The following is a 13,589-nucleotide window of genomic DNA, read 5'->3' on the forward strand; positions in this document are numbered from 1 at the left end:
AAAAATATTTATCTAATTTAATCTTATAATAAATTAAAACAAAACCCTAAATTTGTAAACTTGTTACTATTCAGGGGCATCACTCACAAGGTTCCTCTTTTGCTTTCTAATAAGGATGTAAGCGATTCTGAAATCAGAATAACTGGAAACCGATTAAGGAGTGAACAGGGAACTGAGAGTCGTACTGAATACCACTAACATGTTCGATTTTACTAGGAAGTGTGCTATCTAAGAAAATGTTCGATACTAGTACCGAAATCTTCCCAAACCATACTAGAAATGAAAGAACCAAAAACCGAAAATGATGGATTGAGAGAACCTGAAACCAAACCGAATACCACTAATCGGTTCCAACTGATTCCGATTTCGATTCAATTTTTCAATTAAAAAGTTCATCACTACTTTAAAAGAGTTCCGGTTATGTAAAGTCCATATTCAATTTGGACACCAAACATTTATCTCCACACTCTAATTCAAGATTTAAGTTTGTAGTCGTGTTTCTTTTAACCTCAAAACATTTACTTGGTTTTTAACTTTATTTAATTAAAAGTATATTCTATCAAAACCATTATAGTTTTTCTTTTGATTAACCTTTGAAAGGTAATTTTTTTTCCCGATAATAGTTTTTTTCTTTCAAAGAAAGAAAAAACTTTGAATATATAAAATCCATTAAAATTTATACTTTTTGTATCTTACTTGAAGAAATTTCTTTTTCAATTTAACGATCGAAAGTAAAAACAAATTCCTTTAACCTAAAAAATAATCTTCCTTTTTTCATATTACTGAAAAAAAAAAACTTCTAAATATAAAGAAAAATTTGATCCGTATCCTTACAAACTTTAAATATTACTTCAGTATCCTTGCAAACTTAATATATATATATATATATATATATATATATATATATATATATATATATATATATATATATATATATATATATATATATATATATATATATATATCAAACTATAAAACTCACATTTATATACAAACTCATAATTTAATTTGGATTTTATCAATTTATATTTAAAAATCTTATCTAAACTTCAAAATTCCATAACAATTTACCAAAGTATCATTTTCCATATTAATTCCTAAACTAAATATTAGGCATTTCTACGTATTGTTGGGCGATGGTTTTTCTGTTTCTTGTGTTCTATAGTTTGCCATGGGCAAATAGATTATGATTTAATATCTTGGATGTTTCATGCGTAAACAACTAAATTTCATGCGTAAGTTGGAATATATATGGTTCAATTTCTTGCTCATGTAATCGTAAGTCAACGATTATGTCTTTAGAAAATTTGTTTACTTAAAATAAAGAATTGAGGCCATATACAAGGCCATGTTAGTAATTTGTGACTTTAATATGTCCAATGATACTTTGTGTTATTAAGAATCTAGGATTTTAAAACGTCATATGGGACCCTGACCCGTGGAGCTCTGATCCCATATGGAGGATATTTGTTAAAAAAACGGAAGCGGGGCAGGGGCAAGGTTAACCCCCATTTTAGTTTTGGGGGAAGGCAGTCTCATCCGCGTCTCGAATCTCCCAGTGGGTGGGTGGTGGGCGTTAATATATTATGTATATGTATATATATTAATTATATAAATATAATAAATAATAAATAATAAATCATGTTTTTAAATTGATAGTATAATGTTATTGAGATGTGATAACATTTTTGTTTTTAACATGTAAAATTATGTTATAAATAACTTTTTTAACCCAAAAAATAGCTTCATCGAGACCAAAGAAAAAGCCTTCTTTTAGCCCGATAAAAAATATCCCAAGATCAATCGGGGGCTGGGTGGGGTAATCAATAAATTCAGAGGCGGGGGCAAGGTTGGGGAGGCTGGAAATTTCGTGGGCTGGGGCATAAGAAAATTTCGGTGGTGGGGGTGGAAGATGCAATCTCCGTCCCATTTGATCCCGTTGATATCCCTTTAAGAATCATCAATTCATTTTGGTTGTTGAAGTTTTGAGAAATCTATACGAATGGTTTGGGTGCAAGGAGACGTAGGGGAAGAGGGTGTGGGTGTTGTTTAATCTTTAATTTGGGAAGGGCATTTTGGTAAAACCGTATGAAACTTTGAATTTTAGATAAGTTTTTTAATATTAGTTTATATAATCCAAATTAAATTATAAGTTTGGATATAAATGTGGATTTTATAGTTTGAGAATGATATATGTGTAATTGTATAATTTGTAAGGATATAGAAGTAATATTTAAAGTTTAAAATGCTCCGTAGATATAAAAACAAATATAAATGGTTAACTTAGAAAAAAAAATCTTTTAGTGGTTAAATATAAATAAATAATCCAAACTATAATGTTCTTTTTATGAAATTTGGTTAAGTTTAAACTTTTGTCTTTTATATTAAACCTTGAAATTTAAATGTGTTATCTCATGTTCAATCCATTTATTTAACATGTTAAATTGGTTAAAAAAAAAGTTAATCAATTTATCTTCTCTAATAAATAAAGAATTTTTTTGTCACATGTCACACTTTCATTGATTTAGCCACATGTCATTTTGTGGTTATTCTCAATTATATTTTTTTCACGTGGCATTTTGTGGTATTTTTCATTTTATTAATTTTCAAATAATATTTAAATATAATAATTACAATAAATATAATAATAAATGCATATCAATTTCATTAATTGATTTCATTCTAATTTCAGATTGACAAAACTGCACAAATGGTCCCTATGGTATGTCGAGAAATACCACTTTGGTCGAAAAAGATTTCGACTAGCACCAGTGGTCCAAAACTTTCATTTTGTTGCGTCTTTGGTCGAATCTGTTCTGATTATTTTCAAAATGACAAATCTACCCCTATTTATATGATTTTTTCGTATTTGTTTTTCTGATTTTCTGATTTAAAAAAAAACTAAAAACTAAAAATAAATCTCTCTCTAAAACAAGAAAATAAATATAAATCTCTCTCTCTCTCTATGTGTGTGTGTGTGAAAGTCAACTTTCCCCATTGAAGTGGTGTAGGAAATCCTTTCCATCTGAACTGAAATGGTGGTATACTGGAAGAGTGAAAGAGACCGAGATGGTTATTTGTTCTTGAACTAAGCCCGATGCGGCCATAAAGCATCGTTCCTTCACCATTGTTGGAAAAAAACCTCACCATCTCGCCTCCTTTTCCCTCCTTCTCACTGAATTACTGTCAAGGATTGAAGAGGGAATCAAGGGCAGTCAAGGGCTACCACCCACTGCTACCGTGACCCACCACCATCCAACATCCCCTAGCCTCTAATCTATTTCCCCCATCCTTCGTTTTTTTTTTTTTTTTTTTTTTTTTTTTTTTTTTTTTCTGAATTGAGAAAACCACCAATGAAGGTGGAGACTTTCCGGCAAGGAAGACAACCCGCAACCACAGATTTTGGCCACCACCGGGCCCCTCTCCACACCCATTCACTTTCTCCTCCGATTCCAACCAGATACATAGTAATTGGAGCCGTCAGAGCCGCTGGAACGGACTTCGACCACCACAATAGATCGTCGTCGCCGCCTTGCTGCTCATCGCCAATTCATCATCCCTACAACTAGGGTTCCGACGAGCTGAGTTGTGAGCATGCATTGAGGTGGGATCTTCATGTTCCGACTAGTTTGACGAGAGGGAAAGAGAAGGAAAGGGTTGTGGGTTCATCGGCATTGGCAGGAGGGTAAATGGGTGGTGGCAGCGGTGATGTTCCGGTGGTCCCTGGTGGCCTCACTATTGGTGGTTTTTAGTCGCCCTCAGTGGTGGTGTTTTTTGTCGGCAGTGGGTGGCAGCCAATTGTTGGTTTTTCTTGCTTCAGAAAACGAGAGAGAGAGAGAGAGAGAGAGAGAGAGAGGTTTATATTTATTTTCTTGTTTTAGAGAGATATTTATTTTTTATTTTTTGTTTTTTTTAATCAGTAAAACAAATAAGAAAAAAAATCATATTAACAGGGGTAGATTCGTCATTTTGAAAATAATCAGAACAGATTGGACCAAAGACGCAACAAAATGAAAGTTTTTGGACCACTGGTGCTAGTCCAAACCTTTTTGGACCAAAGTGACATTTTTCGACATACCACAGGGACCATTTGTGCAATTTTGTCTTTCAAATTTTCTAAATTAAAGTTTCATTAGTTTCATTTGTTTATTTATCTAAATTATTTGTTAATTTAAAAGAAGGGTAAATTAAAAAAATGATCCATGTGGTTGACAATTTTATGTGCTTTTGGTCCAAAACAAAATGTTGGTGCACCACGGGTCCAAAATTGGATATTTCTATTGTTTTTGGTCCCTATCTACTTAAAAAGACCAATATGCCCTTATAATTTGTTTTTCCATTTTTTTATTATATATTTTTATTCAAAATAAAAAACCCATCACTCTCTCTCTCTCTCTCTCTCTCTCTCTAAATCTTCATCTAGGTTCTTTAACTTCATCTTCTTAAACACACACACACACAATATATATACAAAACTATGAAGATCCTCGTTTGATGGAGAAAAAGAAATACGAATAGGAACAGCCCCAAGGCCGATCGATGGTCCAGTGGCCGAATTCGCGAGTAAGGGCGAGCAATACAAGAGGTCGTCGCCTCTTATCGTTCATCGGGAAGAGAAATCGCCGCCTCTCAGTGTTTTACTCATCCAGAGCGAGGGAAACAATGGCTACTGGAGCAGCTCTTGTGCTCTTCTGTCTCAGAAGAAGGATGTGAAGGAAAGGGGCTCAGTGTGGCTAGGGGTTTCGAAGGGAAGGAGGCCAGAAAAGAGTTCAAACGAGAAACACGATGTCGCGGGTGGTTCGGTGGCGTTTGCTTTAACAGAAAAAAGAAGAGTTGTGTGAGAGGTGAGGTTGTTGTCTCGATGGCTCACCGAAACACCAATACACCCGATAGTTCATGACAGAGGACGAAGAAATAGGCCGAGACCAAGAGACCCAACGATGGGTCTCGATATTTGTTAAATCTCAAACTTGCAAATCACGATTGGTAACGAATCTGGTTGAAATTATGGGTGGGTTCTTGTGTTCACTGTATAGTTTAGGGATGAACGAACTTGTGTTCCCACATATTCACGTTTGATCTATCTGATGTGAAAGGAAGCAGGCGGGAGAGAGAGAGAGAGAGAGAGAGAGGTGGGTTTATTTTGTTTTTGTTTTTTATTTTATTATAAGTATAAGAAAATAAATAAAAGAAATTAAAATATATTTATTTAAGGGGCATATTAGTCAATTTAAGTGGGATGTGGACCAAAAACACAAGGAAATACAACCATAAGGACCAAAACCACATAAGATATCTAAAATTAGACCAGTGGCGTACCAACATTTCGTTTTGGACCAAAACTACAAAATTTTGCCAACCACAGAGACAATGTTTGCAATTTTGTCTTAAAAGAAAAACAAACAATTTAATTTTAATAATGCAATATTTTTTTATTTTTTTCTTATAAATTCAAACTTCTCAAATATATAAAGTTTCATATTTTTTTTCTTTAAAATGAACATATATAATACATGAGTCTTATATCTAATTTATATCTAATTTATCTAATAGGTAAGGTTGTTTCCCGTTCTTAAGGAAATGAATAATCGTAATCGTAATAAGTAGATATACAAAGTCAAAAGACTCAACCACACCCATTTAATGCATTTTTCTTTTTCTTTTTTCTTTATTTCTAAAATAAACTTTATAAAAACTAAACTATATTTTCTATTTCATATCCCATCCAATTTTTTCCTTAAAATCTCTTTTAAACCTACCAATTTCTTACAAATGGATCCAAACAATAATCTTTTCACAACTTCAACAACCCCAAGATTCAATAACCCTTACGCATTGAACAACGCATCGCTACCTTTCTATCACTATCATCGGAATCTCGTTCTTGCATCCCAACTTAGTTTTACCAAATTACTCAATTCACCCCAACAATTTCATCTCCAAATACAACTTTCCCAAACCCCACCTCGTATTCATTATTTCCAACATGAATTGGTGCCCAAAACATAACTCAAACCATCACGATGAAATAAAAAGAGTTTCGTTGTCTCCTTTCGATGAATCTTTAGACAATAACTTTCAACTACTTAAAAAATGGATGAAAACGTAGCTTTACAAAAAGAAAAGCTTGTGGTGCAAAAACAAAAAACGGATTTGAAAATCATTAACGTTCTGATTGCAAGTAGCATCATGCTTCATTAACGTTCTAGAAAATCAAACACAAGGTTTCTGAACAGTCTAAATGTGAGGGATTTTAGTCATATCAAGGTCTGTTGTATTAAAAAAAGTGAGCATGTTACAAAAGAATATGTATCTAAGAATATGGGCATTTTCATCGGTACATAAAAACTAAGTAGAAAGGATAACCATTTAGAACAAGTACACCTCACTTGAAGTTAATTATATACAATAATACATGACATGCTTCTAATATTAAGAATGAAAAAGTGATGTGAAAAGTTGACAAATAACAAACCTAGCGTGATTTCTTCAGTCGTTTTGGTGGCCTCATTGTTTCTTTCCTTGAATCTGCTGCAACTTTTATATCTGGGTATGGCTACAAAAAAACACCATAGTTTCATACAATATGCAGAAACAATAACTTTGGCAACTGTTCTTGACTTCATTATGGATAAAGATTTTGTACACATAAAGGGAAGTGTTCATAAATCATACCTCTTCACATTTTCTTTGAAGTTCTAAAAGCTCTTGGCAATAAGCAAGACACTCAGCATGGTAGACAGCTGCCAAGTCTTTTATCAATGCTTTCCTTTTGATGATACCAATTGCTACAAAATGAGAAAGAGTTATGATTTAGACTGTATAGACTAATGCAAGAAAGAAGGTTATGACTTATGCATAGTAGCCACTTTCATATCTTTAACGAGTTAATTTGCAAATTCATATCAGATGGCTGACAAACAAACCAAGTTTATCCTTCTATAAAAAATTTTATAGCACCCTTTAGCAATCACAACAAACTGCTTACAATTGTTAGCTTCAAATCTTTTTACAAGTATATCCGGTATCCCTATGTTTTTTGGGAAAATTGGTGATTGTCCTGAAAACCCTAGCAAAAGTGTTTAGTAACTAGCAAGAACTCACGATCGAGAAGTTAATTAATACATCAATCATCAATCATATGGAGAACAGTCTAACACGCAGTCGGCAGTATATACAAGATTAACATCAATTGAAAATGGAAAACCCTTTAAGAATGAGAAACATTGAGGAAAGGTTATAACTACAAATCAATATAGATAATGTAATAAACAGTACTCAATTGGGAATAGTGCCCAACAATGGTAGAATGATGAAAGAAGAAGATTATGAGAAAGACGGCTTACTGCGGCAGGGATCGAAACGACAAGGAGGAGGGTCGTCCGATGGTGCAGACGGTGGGCTAGAAGGCGATTCTGAGGATGCTGGCGGCGGCGGAGGAGGAGGAGAGGAAGGTTCGTTCTGTAACTCACTCATCTGGTTTAACAGCGAGGACCGGCCAATGATGCCTCCTCCGTGTCTGGCTCAATTTCTCCGGTGAAACTGACCTTCCGTTCTGTGTTTCTGGCCTTTATCTCTCCGTCTTGCACTTTCTGTTTTCTTACCTGTAGAGTAAAATACGGTTTTGGTCCCTGTGGTTTGAACAAATCATCACTTTTGGTCCTAGTATTGGGATTTAATCACAAGTAATCCTTATTTCAGTGTTTACGACTTAAGCAATTAATATAGATCTATTAGCTAAATGTGAAATGATGCAAATGCCCCTCTTTATATTATTTTATTTGCCTTCATATAAAATCAGCACATATATATATATATATATATATATATATATATATATATATATATATATATATAATCATGATTAAGGATATTGTGTTTATGATATTCCTTTAAGTATAATATACTAAATAAACATTCAAATAACTAAGGTGGCTTAAATATCCTTTCACTTAGCTCTATCTTGACATCGGATCCAATAGTGATGTTACTCATTTTCACGGAATTTTATAAGAATCCATCTACATTTTAACTTGTTAGGTCAAAAGAAAATAGATACAACTAAATTAGACAAAGAAGGATAACTAATATTTTTTTGTACCCGCTTTTATTATTTTTAAAAATAACCAAACATATAAAAATTAATAATCTTTATACTCTATAATTAGATATCATATCGATATATTTTTTCATGCAAAACAAAACAATTTGAACATTCATAGTTTAGTAATTATAGTTTTTTTTTTTAATTGTTACTGTTGTAACATAATATTTTGTATGAAAAATAAATTGATCTAGATGGTGTAATTATTAAAATTATAAAATTAATAAATTCCATGTGTTTTTAGATAATAAAAAAGTGCTAAAAAATTAAAAATAAAAAAATGTGACTATCAAACTGTGAACTAAAAAGTTATAAGAAGATATAAATTATATAAAATACTTTAAAAATACCATTGAACTAAAAGAGATATGAAAAAGAGTTATGGGTATTTTAAAAACAAAAATTAAAGTTTGTTGTTTTTTGAAGATATTTTTTTAGATTTTTTAAACCTGTGAAATTGAGGAAACAAACTAGAGGTTTTGTCTAACATTAACCAAAAGGAATTAACTATAATAGACTTGATAAATAATGTGAAAATAGGGCTCGTCCTAAAACCCTAAAAGATACAAGACGTTTTCTTCTCAAGGGTTTAGGTCTTTAGGTGGTTCGTCGCTCTGTGGAGATTTGAAAGAGACGATCAAAATCTGCAGATATGAGTCTGGTAGCAGGATCATACGAGCGATTCATCTGGGGATTTAAGCTCAAAACCCTAAAACACTCCACTGAAACCCTAACCTTGTCCCCAATTTTCTCTTTTCCATCACATCTTTCACCAATCAAGTCCGTCGCTGTCGCCGGCTCCGTCGCTGTGTCAGGTGGCTCCGATGACACCATCAAAATATACGACTTATCAACTTCATCGGAGGTTGGTTCACTTAACGATCCTACCGCCACCGTCACATCGCTCGCCCTCTATACCCCTCCGTCCCTGTCCTCTTTTCCTCGTAACCTGTTCTCTGCGTATGACGACGGTAACATCTCGTTATACGACGCCGACCCCTTCGTTCACCTAAAGACGATGAAGATACATAAAAAGGGTGTTAACGATTTGTCTGTTCATCCGTCGGGGAAGTTGGCGCTGACAGTGGGGAGAGATTCGTGTTTAGCTATGGTGAATTTGGTTAGAGGAAGGAGGAGTTTCTGTTGTAGCTTGGGGAAAGAAGCTTCCATGGTGAAATTTGATTGTAGTGGTGATAAGTTCTTCATGGTAATGGATGAGAAAATCTCTGTGCACGAAGCAGAGGATGCAAAACTGATTCTTGAATTGGAATCCAAGAAAAAAGTTCTTTGCATCGCACCTGGCATGGTTAGTTTGCTGTTTATTCTTTACTTGCGTATAGTTGTATACTGTATACTATAATCTGTTCTGATATACAGTATAAAATTTGCTTCATAATCTGAATTAAGTATGAAATTGTGACAGAATGGACTTGTATATGGTGGTGGAGAGGACAGGAATCTTACAGCATGGGATACAGTTAGTGGGAAGGTTGCATATTGCATTGAGGATGCACATTCATATCGTTTAAAAGGAATTGTAGTGCTTTCAAAGATTGATGGAGCATCTGAAGATGAACTGTTTTTGGTAGCATCTGCATCTTCAGATGGAATTATTCGTGTTTGGGATGTTCGTATGGCTAATAAGAATAAGTCAATTCCATTGGCTGAAGTTAATACCAAGTCTAGGCTCACTTGTCTTGCTGGATCATCTGTTAAATGTGAGTTTTTTACACTATTACCCTCTTTCGGTTTTTCCTGTATGCTTATCATCATATCATGTACTAAGGAGTTGTTTCTTTTTGATATAATGGTATCAACTTTAACATGTGATGAGTTGGGAGGAACAAAAGGGCAAATAGTAAAGGGTTGGTTGTCTTAACCCATTAAGCCATGTCTTTTTAGCTTAACCTTTTAAGTCATTTTTTCTAAGATTAAGTGAAAAAGAAACAACCGTGTATAGTTGCCCGGATTAAGTGCTTAGATTTAGCTTATTAAGTCAAACAAAAATAGCCACTTACTCAGCATTACTTATCACTTATAAACAGAGGGGTAAAATGGGGAAGTTAAGTATTTTTTTTTTTTTTACCAATTATGCAACAATGTTTCATTTTTAATATTTTTAACCAAAGGCTGATGTTTTCGTTTGCAGCAATCAAGAGGCCTCTTGCTGATTCGAGTAAATCAAGTAAAGAAGAGGACGAACCAACTGAAGATTTGTAGTATTCTTGTAATTTATGGATTGTATTTTTAATGTTCTCATTTTCATTTTTGATCGAATATTTTGACATTATACAACGTGAACAATGTGATTTTTATTTAGATTGTGTCTGACACATATAAACTAGTTTATTTTTGGAGTGGTGAGACCACTATAGATATTTTATAACCTAGGTTTTTAAAAAGGTATTTTAGATAGTTTATTGATAGTTAACGAGTCTTTCTAAATATATTTTATATATTCATATCGATCACCAAGTTTTTAAAATATTTTATTTTATAATTTTCATTTAACTTATCAGTTATTAAACACTGTTTTTTACTAGACAAAAACTATTTTTTTAACTAAAAATATACTTTTCAGCTAGTCTAGCTGGTATAAGAAACAAAATATTATTTGTGCAAATGGATTATGTGAGTAAAATTTTAAAAAAGATAAGTAATTAAAAAAAAGAAAAATAGGAGTATGAATATACACTATAGGGCAAGGTACTATTATTTGCTTTCCAGGAGTTTGGTAAGTACACCCATAGTGTACCCATGTGCTCGTCGTAAGCTTTTGTGGGTACAGACACAGAATCTTTACCTCTTCGGTCTTCACGCTAGTGAAAATCACAATTCATTTTACTTGCTGACAGCTGAGTGGGTTGTAAACTCGGTATTCTAACTCATCTGATCTATTGAGTTAACTCATGAATATATATATATATATATATATATATATATATATATATATATATATATATATATATATATATATTAAATCGGTTTATTTATAAACAAGAATAAACTTATATGTATTGTTCTTTAATATGAGCCGGTTCTGTGAAAAATAAAAATAGATTCTTAAATATAATATTTATGTATATAAGGAAAATAAATTTAAAAAGGTGGATAGTCTTGAGGGAAAACTAAAAAAATAAATTATATTTATTAAAAAGGGAAAAATGCCAATTCATAAAGTTAAAGGGCAAATATATAATTTTTAGAAACTGAATAATAAATACAATTAAGAGGAAGGACAAATTTTGAAGCATGAAGTATAAATTAGGGACTCAAAATGTAACTTAGGAAAATGTGATCAAATATTCTTGCGACGAAAAAATTGGGAAAATGACGGTATTTTTATTTTTACCCTTTTAGTCCTTCAAGTTATTTTCGTGTTTTTTAAGAAAAAAAAAATTTGATGTCGACCTACTTTTTTGTTCAGTGCGACCTAATATACCGGGTTAAATCTATGTGACTTATGATTTGGAATTATTTTAGTAAAAAAAAAAGAATAATCAAAATTAGGGTCCACCCTCCCCCCCCCCCCCCCCCCCCCCCCCCTCTCTCCTTGAAATTCATAGGAACCAATGAGACCTTGCTGCTAAAGAAATTGTTGATTCCATTTCCATTCGTACTTACATTTCTTTAACTTACCCGTGAATTATGGACACAATACCATAAATTAGATGAGTGATCCCTTTTCTGAACATTCTAACTGTAACTTTTGTCATCTATGTCGTTTTTAAGAGGTAAAACAAGATTAGAACAAGGGGTCTCTTTCACTTTAACAAGGCTATTCGAAGAAGAAGAACCTTGTTACAATTTTTAAGAGGTAAAATACGAACAAGATAAGATAAAAAGCAAATCTGGGTGTGAAAAGCTGGAAGATTGGTTATCCCAAGAAGCAAAAGGCTTTGTACACTGGAACTAAGTTTCACCATTAACCACATGCGTTTTGATGAAAAAGATAATTTTTTTCTTGAAGATTTGTGGTAAACAAGATGAAATCACACAAACCCACAACAAGGTTCAAAAACAAGACAATGAATATGTACCTTTTTTTGAAAGAACCGAAAATTTGTTGTCCTCTTAGAGAAAAAAGAAAGAACAGGTAGTGGTCGATGGCTATGGGTATTTGAGAAGTTTTTGGGTGGTTAATCAAATGACTCAGGTGGCGGTGAATAAATAAACTGGAGGCAGTGGTTGGCACTTGGGTTTTGCTCCGATCAACAGAAAAAAAAAAACGAGGGGGAATGGAGAGGATGGTGCCTCTCGGTGGTTAAGGAAAAAGGGGTTGTAGGTGGTTGAGAAATGAGCTCCTGTTGGATTAGTGTCTAAGCCTGTAACTATATTTGATATGTACTTGACCCGGTTGTGCATGGTCCTTTTGGGTTACCTTCACCAAAGTAACTTGACAAGGTAATTTGATGAGAAAGAGAGGATATTATGATTTATTAATATATTATAAGAATAATATATTAAAGGAGAAATCATATTTATTTAGTTAGTATTAGTCATAAATTAATTAGGAATTAATTTGGTGACTAAAAGAGACTAATTGAATAAAGGGGCATAAACTGTCAAATGTGTGATAGTTGAGTTTTAGGCTGGGAAACCTAATGGGCTAAGGGGGAACGAAATGATGATGAAGGATCATCATATTTTCGTCCAAGGCCTTATTCCAGAAGGTTCCTTGGGCTGCTTGGTGACTAAGTTGTCCATTAGGGTTTAAACTGAAACCCTAGCAGCCTATAATATAAATATGACCCCTAGCCTTCAGTTTTCGGCCACTTGCTTCCCAAGAGTAACCCTAGGCCAAAATTAAGCATCCTCTCCCCTCTCTCAAAGTTGTCTTCTTGCTTGTGGTGTTTGTAAGCCTTTAGAGGAGTTACACTTGTGACTCTAAGCTCAAGAACAAGAAGATCCAAAGGATTTCAAGCCAATTGAAAGAGGTAATCACTTAGATATGTTCTTATAGTGTTAATTTCGAATTATGTATGCTAGATTAGGGTTTACAAGTCTTGGATTCATTGCATGTTCAATAGAGAAACCTAGATCCAAGCTTTAGGGTTTGTATGAGCACATAGGATTGTTCTTATGCATTAAACCCTTCAGCTCCGACATCAACAATTATGGTGGGTGTTGGTGATTTCCGGCGGGGAACAAGATGGTGACAATGGTGGTTCTAAGGTGGCACAGGTCTGAGAGAGAGAGAGAGAGAGAGAGAGAGAGAGAGAGATGGTGGGCCCTAATTTTGATTATTCTTTTTTTACTAAAAAAAATTCCAAATCAGAAGTCACATCAACTTTAACCTGATAAATTAGGTCACAGTGACCAAAAAAGCAGGTCGACATCAATTTTGTTCCATTAAAGGGCACGATGTCACACCCCCAAACCAGAACGGCAGAAACGTTCGGGGGCGGAGGACGTCATATTCAGTATCATAACAGTTCATAGAAAGGAAAGTACACACCACCATACATATATAAAGGTTTTAAAA

At 33.5% G+C, this 13,589-nt stretch overlaps 2 protein-coding genes across 2 annotated transcripts; one reads left to right on the forward strand and one right to left on the reverse strand.

Moving 5' to 3' along the window:
- Positions 1-6,308: 6,308 nt before the first annotated feature.
- LOC111914716 (chitin-binding lectin 1) lies at positions 6,309-7,583 on the reverse strand. Its single transcript, XM_023910425.3, has 3 exons — positions 7,347-7,583; positions 6,676-6,788; positions 6,309-6,556 (listed from the first exon to the last, which is right to left on the reverse strand). Exons 1-3 carry the CDS (start codon positions 7,474-7,476, stop codon positions 6,476-6,478), a joined length of 324 nt encoding a protein of 107 aa, XP_023766193.1. The 5' UTR covers positions 7,477-7,583; the 3' UTR covers positions 6,309-6,475.
- Positions 7,584-8,593: 1,010 nt separating this feature from the next.
- Positions 8,594-10,423, forward strand: LOC111914717 (uncharacterized). The gene is made up of 3 exons (XM_023910426.3): positions 8,594-9,410; positions 9,528-9,822; positions 10,254-10,423. Exons 1-3 carry the CDS (start codon positions 8,757-8,759, stop codon positions 10,322-10,324), a joined length of 1,020 nt encoding a protein of 339 aa, XP_023766194.1. The 5' UTR covers positions 8,594-8,756; the 3' UTR covers positions 10,325-10,423.
- The last annotated feature ends 3,166 nt before the right edge of the window (positions 10,424-13,589 follow it).

The sequence above is a fragment of the Lactuca sativa genome, chromosome 4 (genome assembly GCF_002870075.4).
Source record: "Lactuca sativa cultivar Salinas chromosome 4, Lsat_Salinas_v11, whole genome shotgun sequence".
NCBI classification, from domain to species: Eukaryota; Viridiplantae; Streptophyta; class Magnoliopsida; order Asterales; family Asteraceae; genus Lactuca; species Lactuca sativa.

Coding starts and splice junctions, on each gene's coding strand:
- LOC111914716 (XM_023910425.3), bottom strand. CDS start 7,476: ATGAGTGAGTTACAGAACGAACCTTCCTCTCCTCCTCCTCCGCCGCCG. Junction 6,789..7,346: donor TCGTTTCGATCCCTGCCGCA/GTAAGCCGTCTT, acceptor CTCATTTTGTAG/CAATTGGTATCATCAAAAGG. Junction 6,557..6,675: donor TTCAAAGAAAATGTGAAGAG/GTATGATTTATG, acceptor GTTTTTTTGTAG/CCATACCCAGATATAAAAGT.
- LOC111914717 (XM_023910426.3), top strand. CDS start 8,757: ATGAGTCTGGTAGCAGGATCATACGAGCGATTCATCTGGGGATTTAAG. Junction 9,411..9,527: donor TTTGCATCGCACCTGGCATG/GTTAGTTTGCTG, acceptor AAATTGTGACAG/AATGGACTTGTATATGGTGG. Junction 9,823..10,253: donor TGCTGGATCATCTGTTAAAT/GTGAGTTTTTTA, acceptor TTTCGTTTGCAG/CAATCAAGAGGCCTCTTGCT.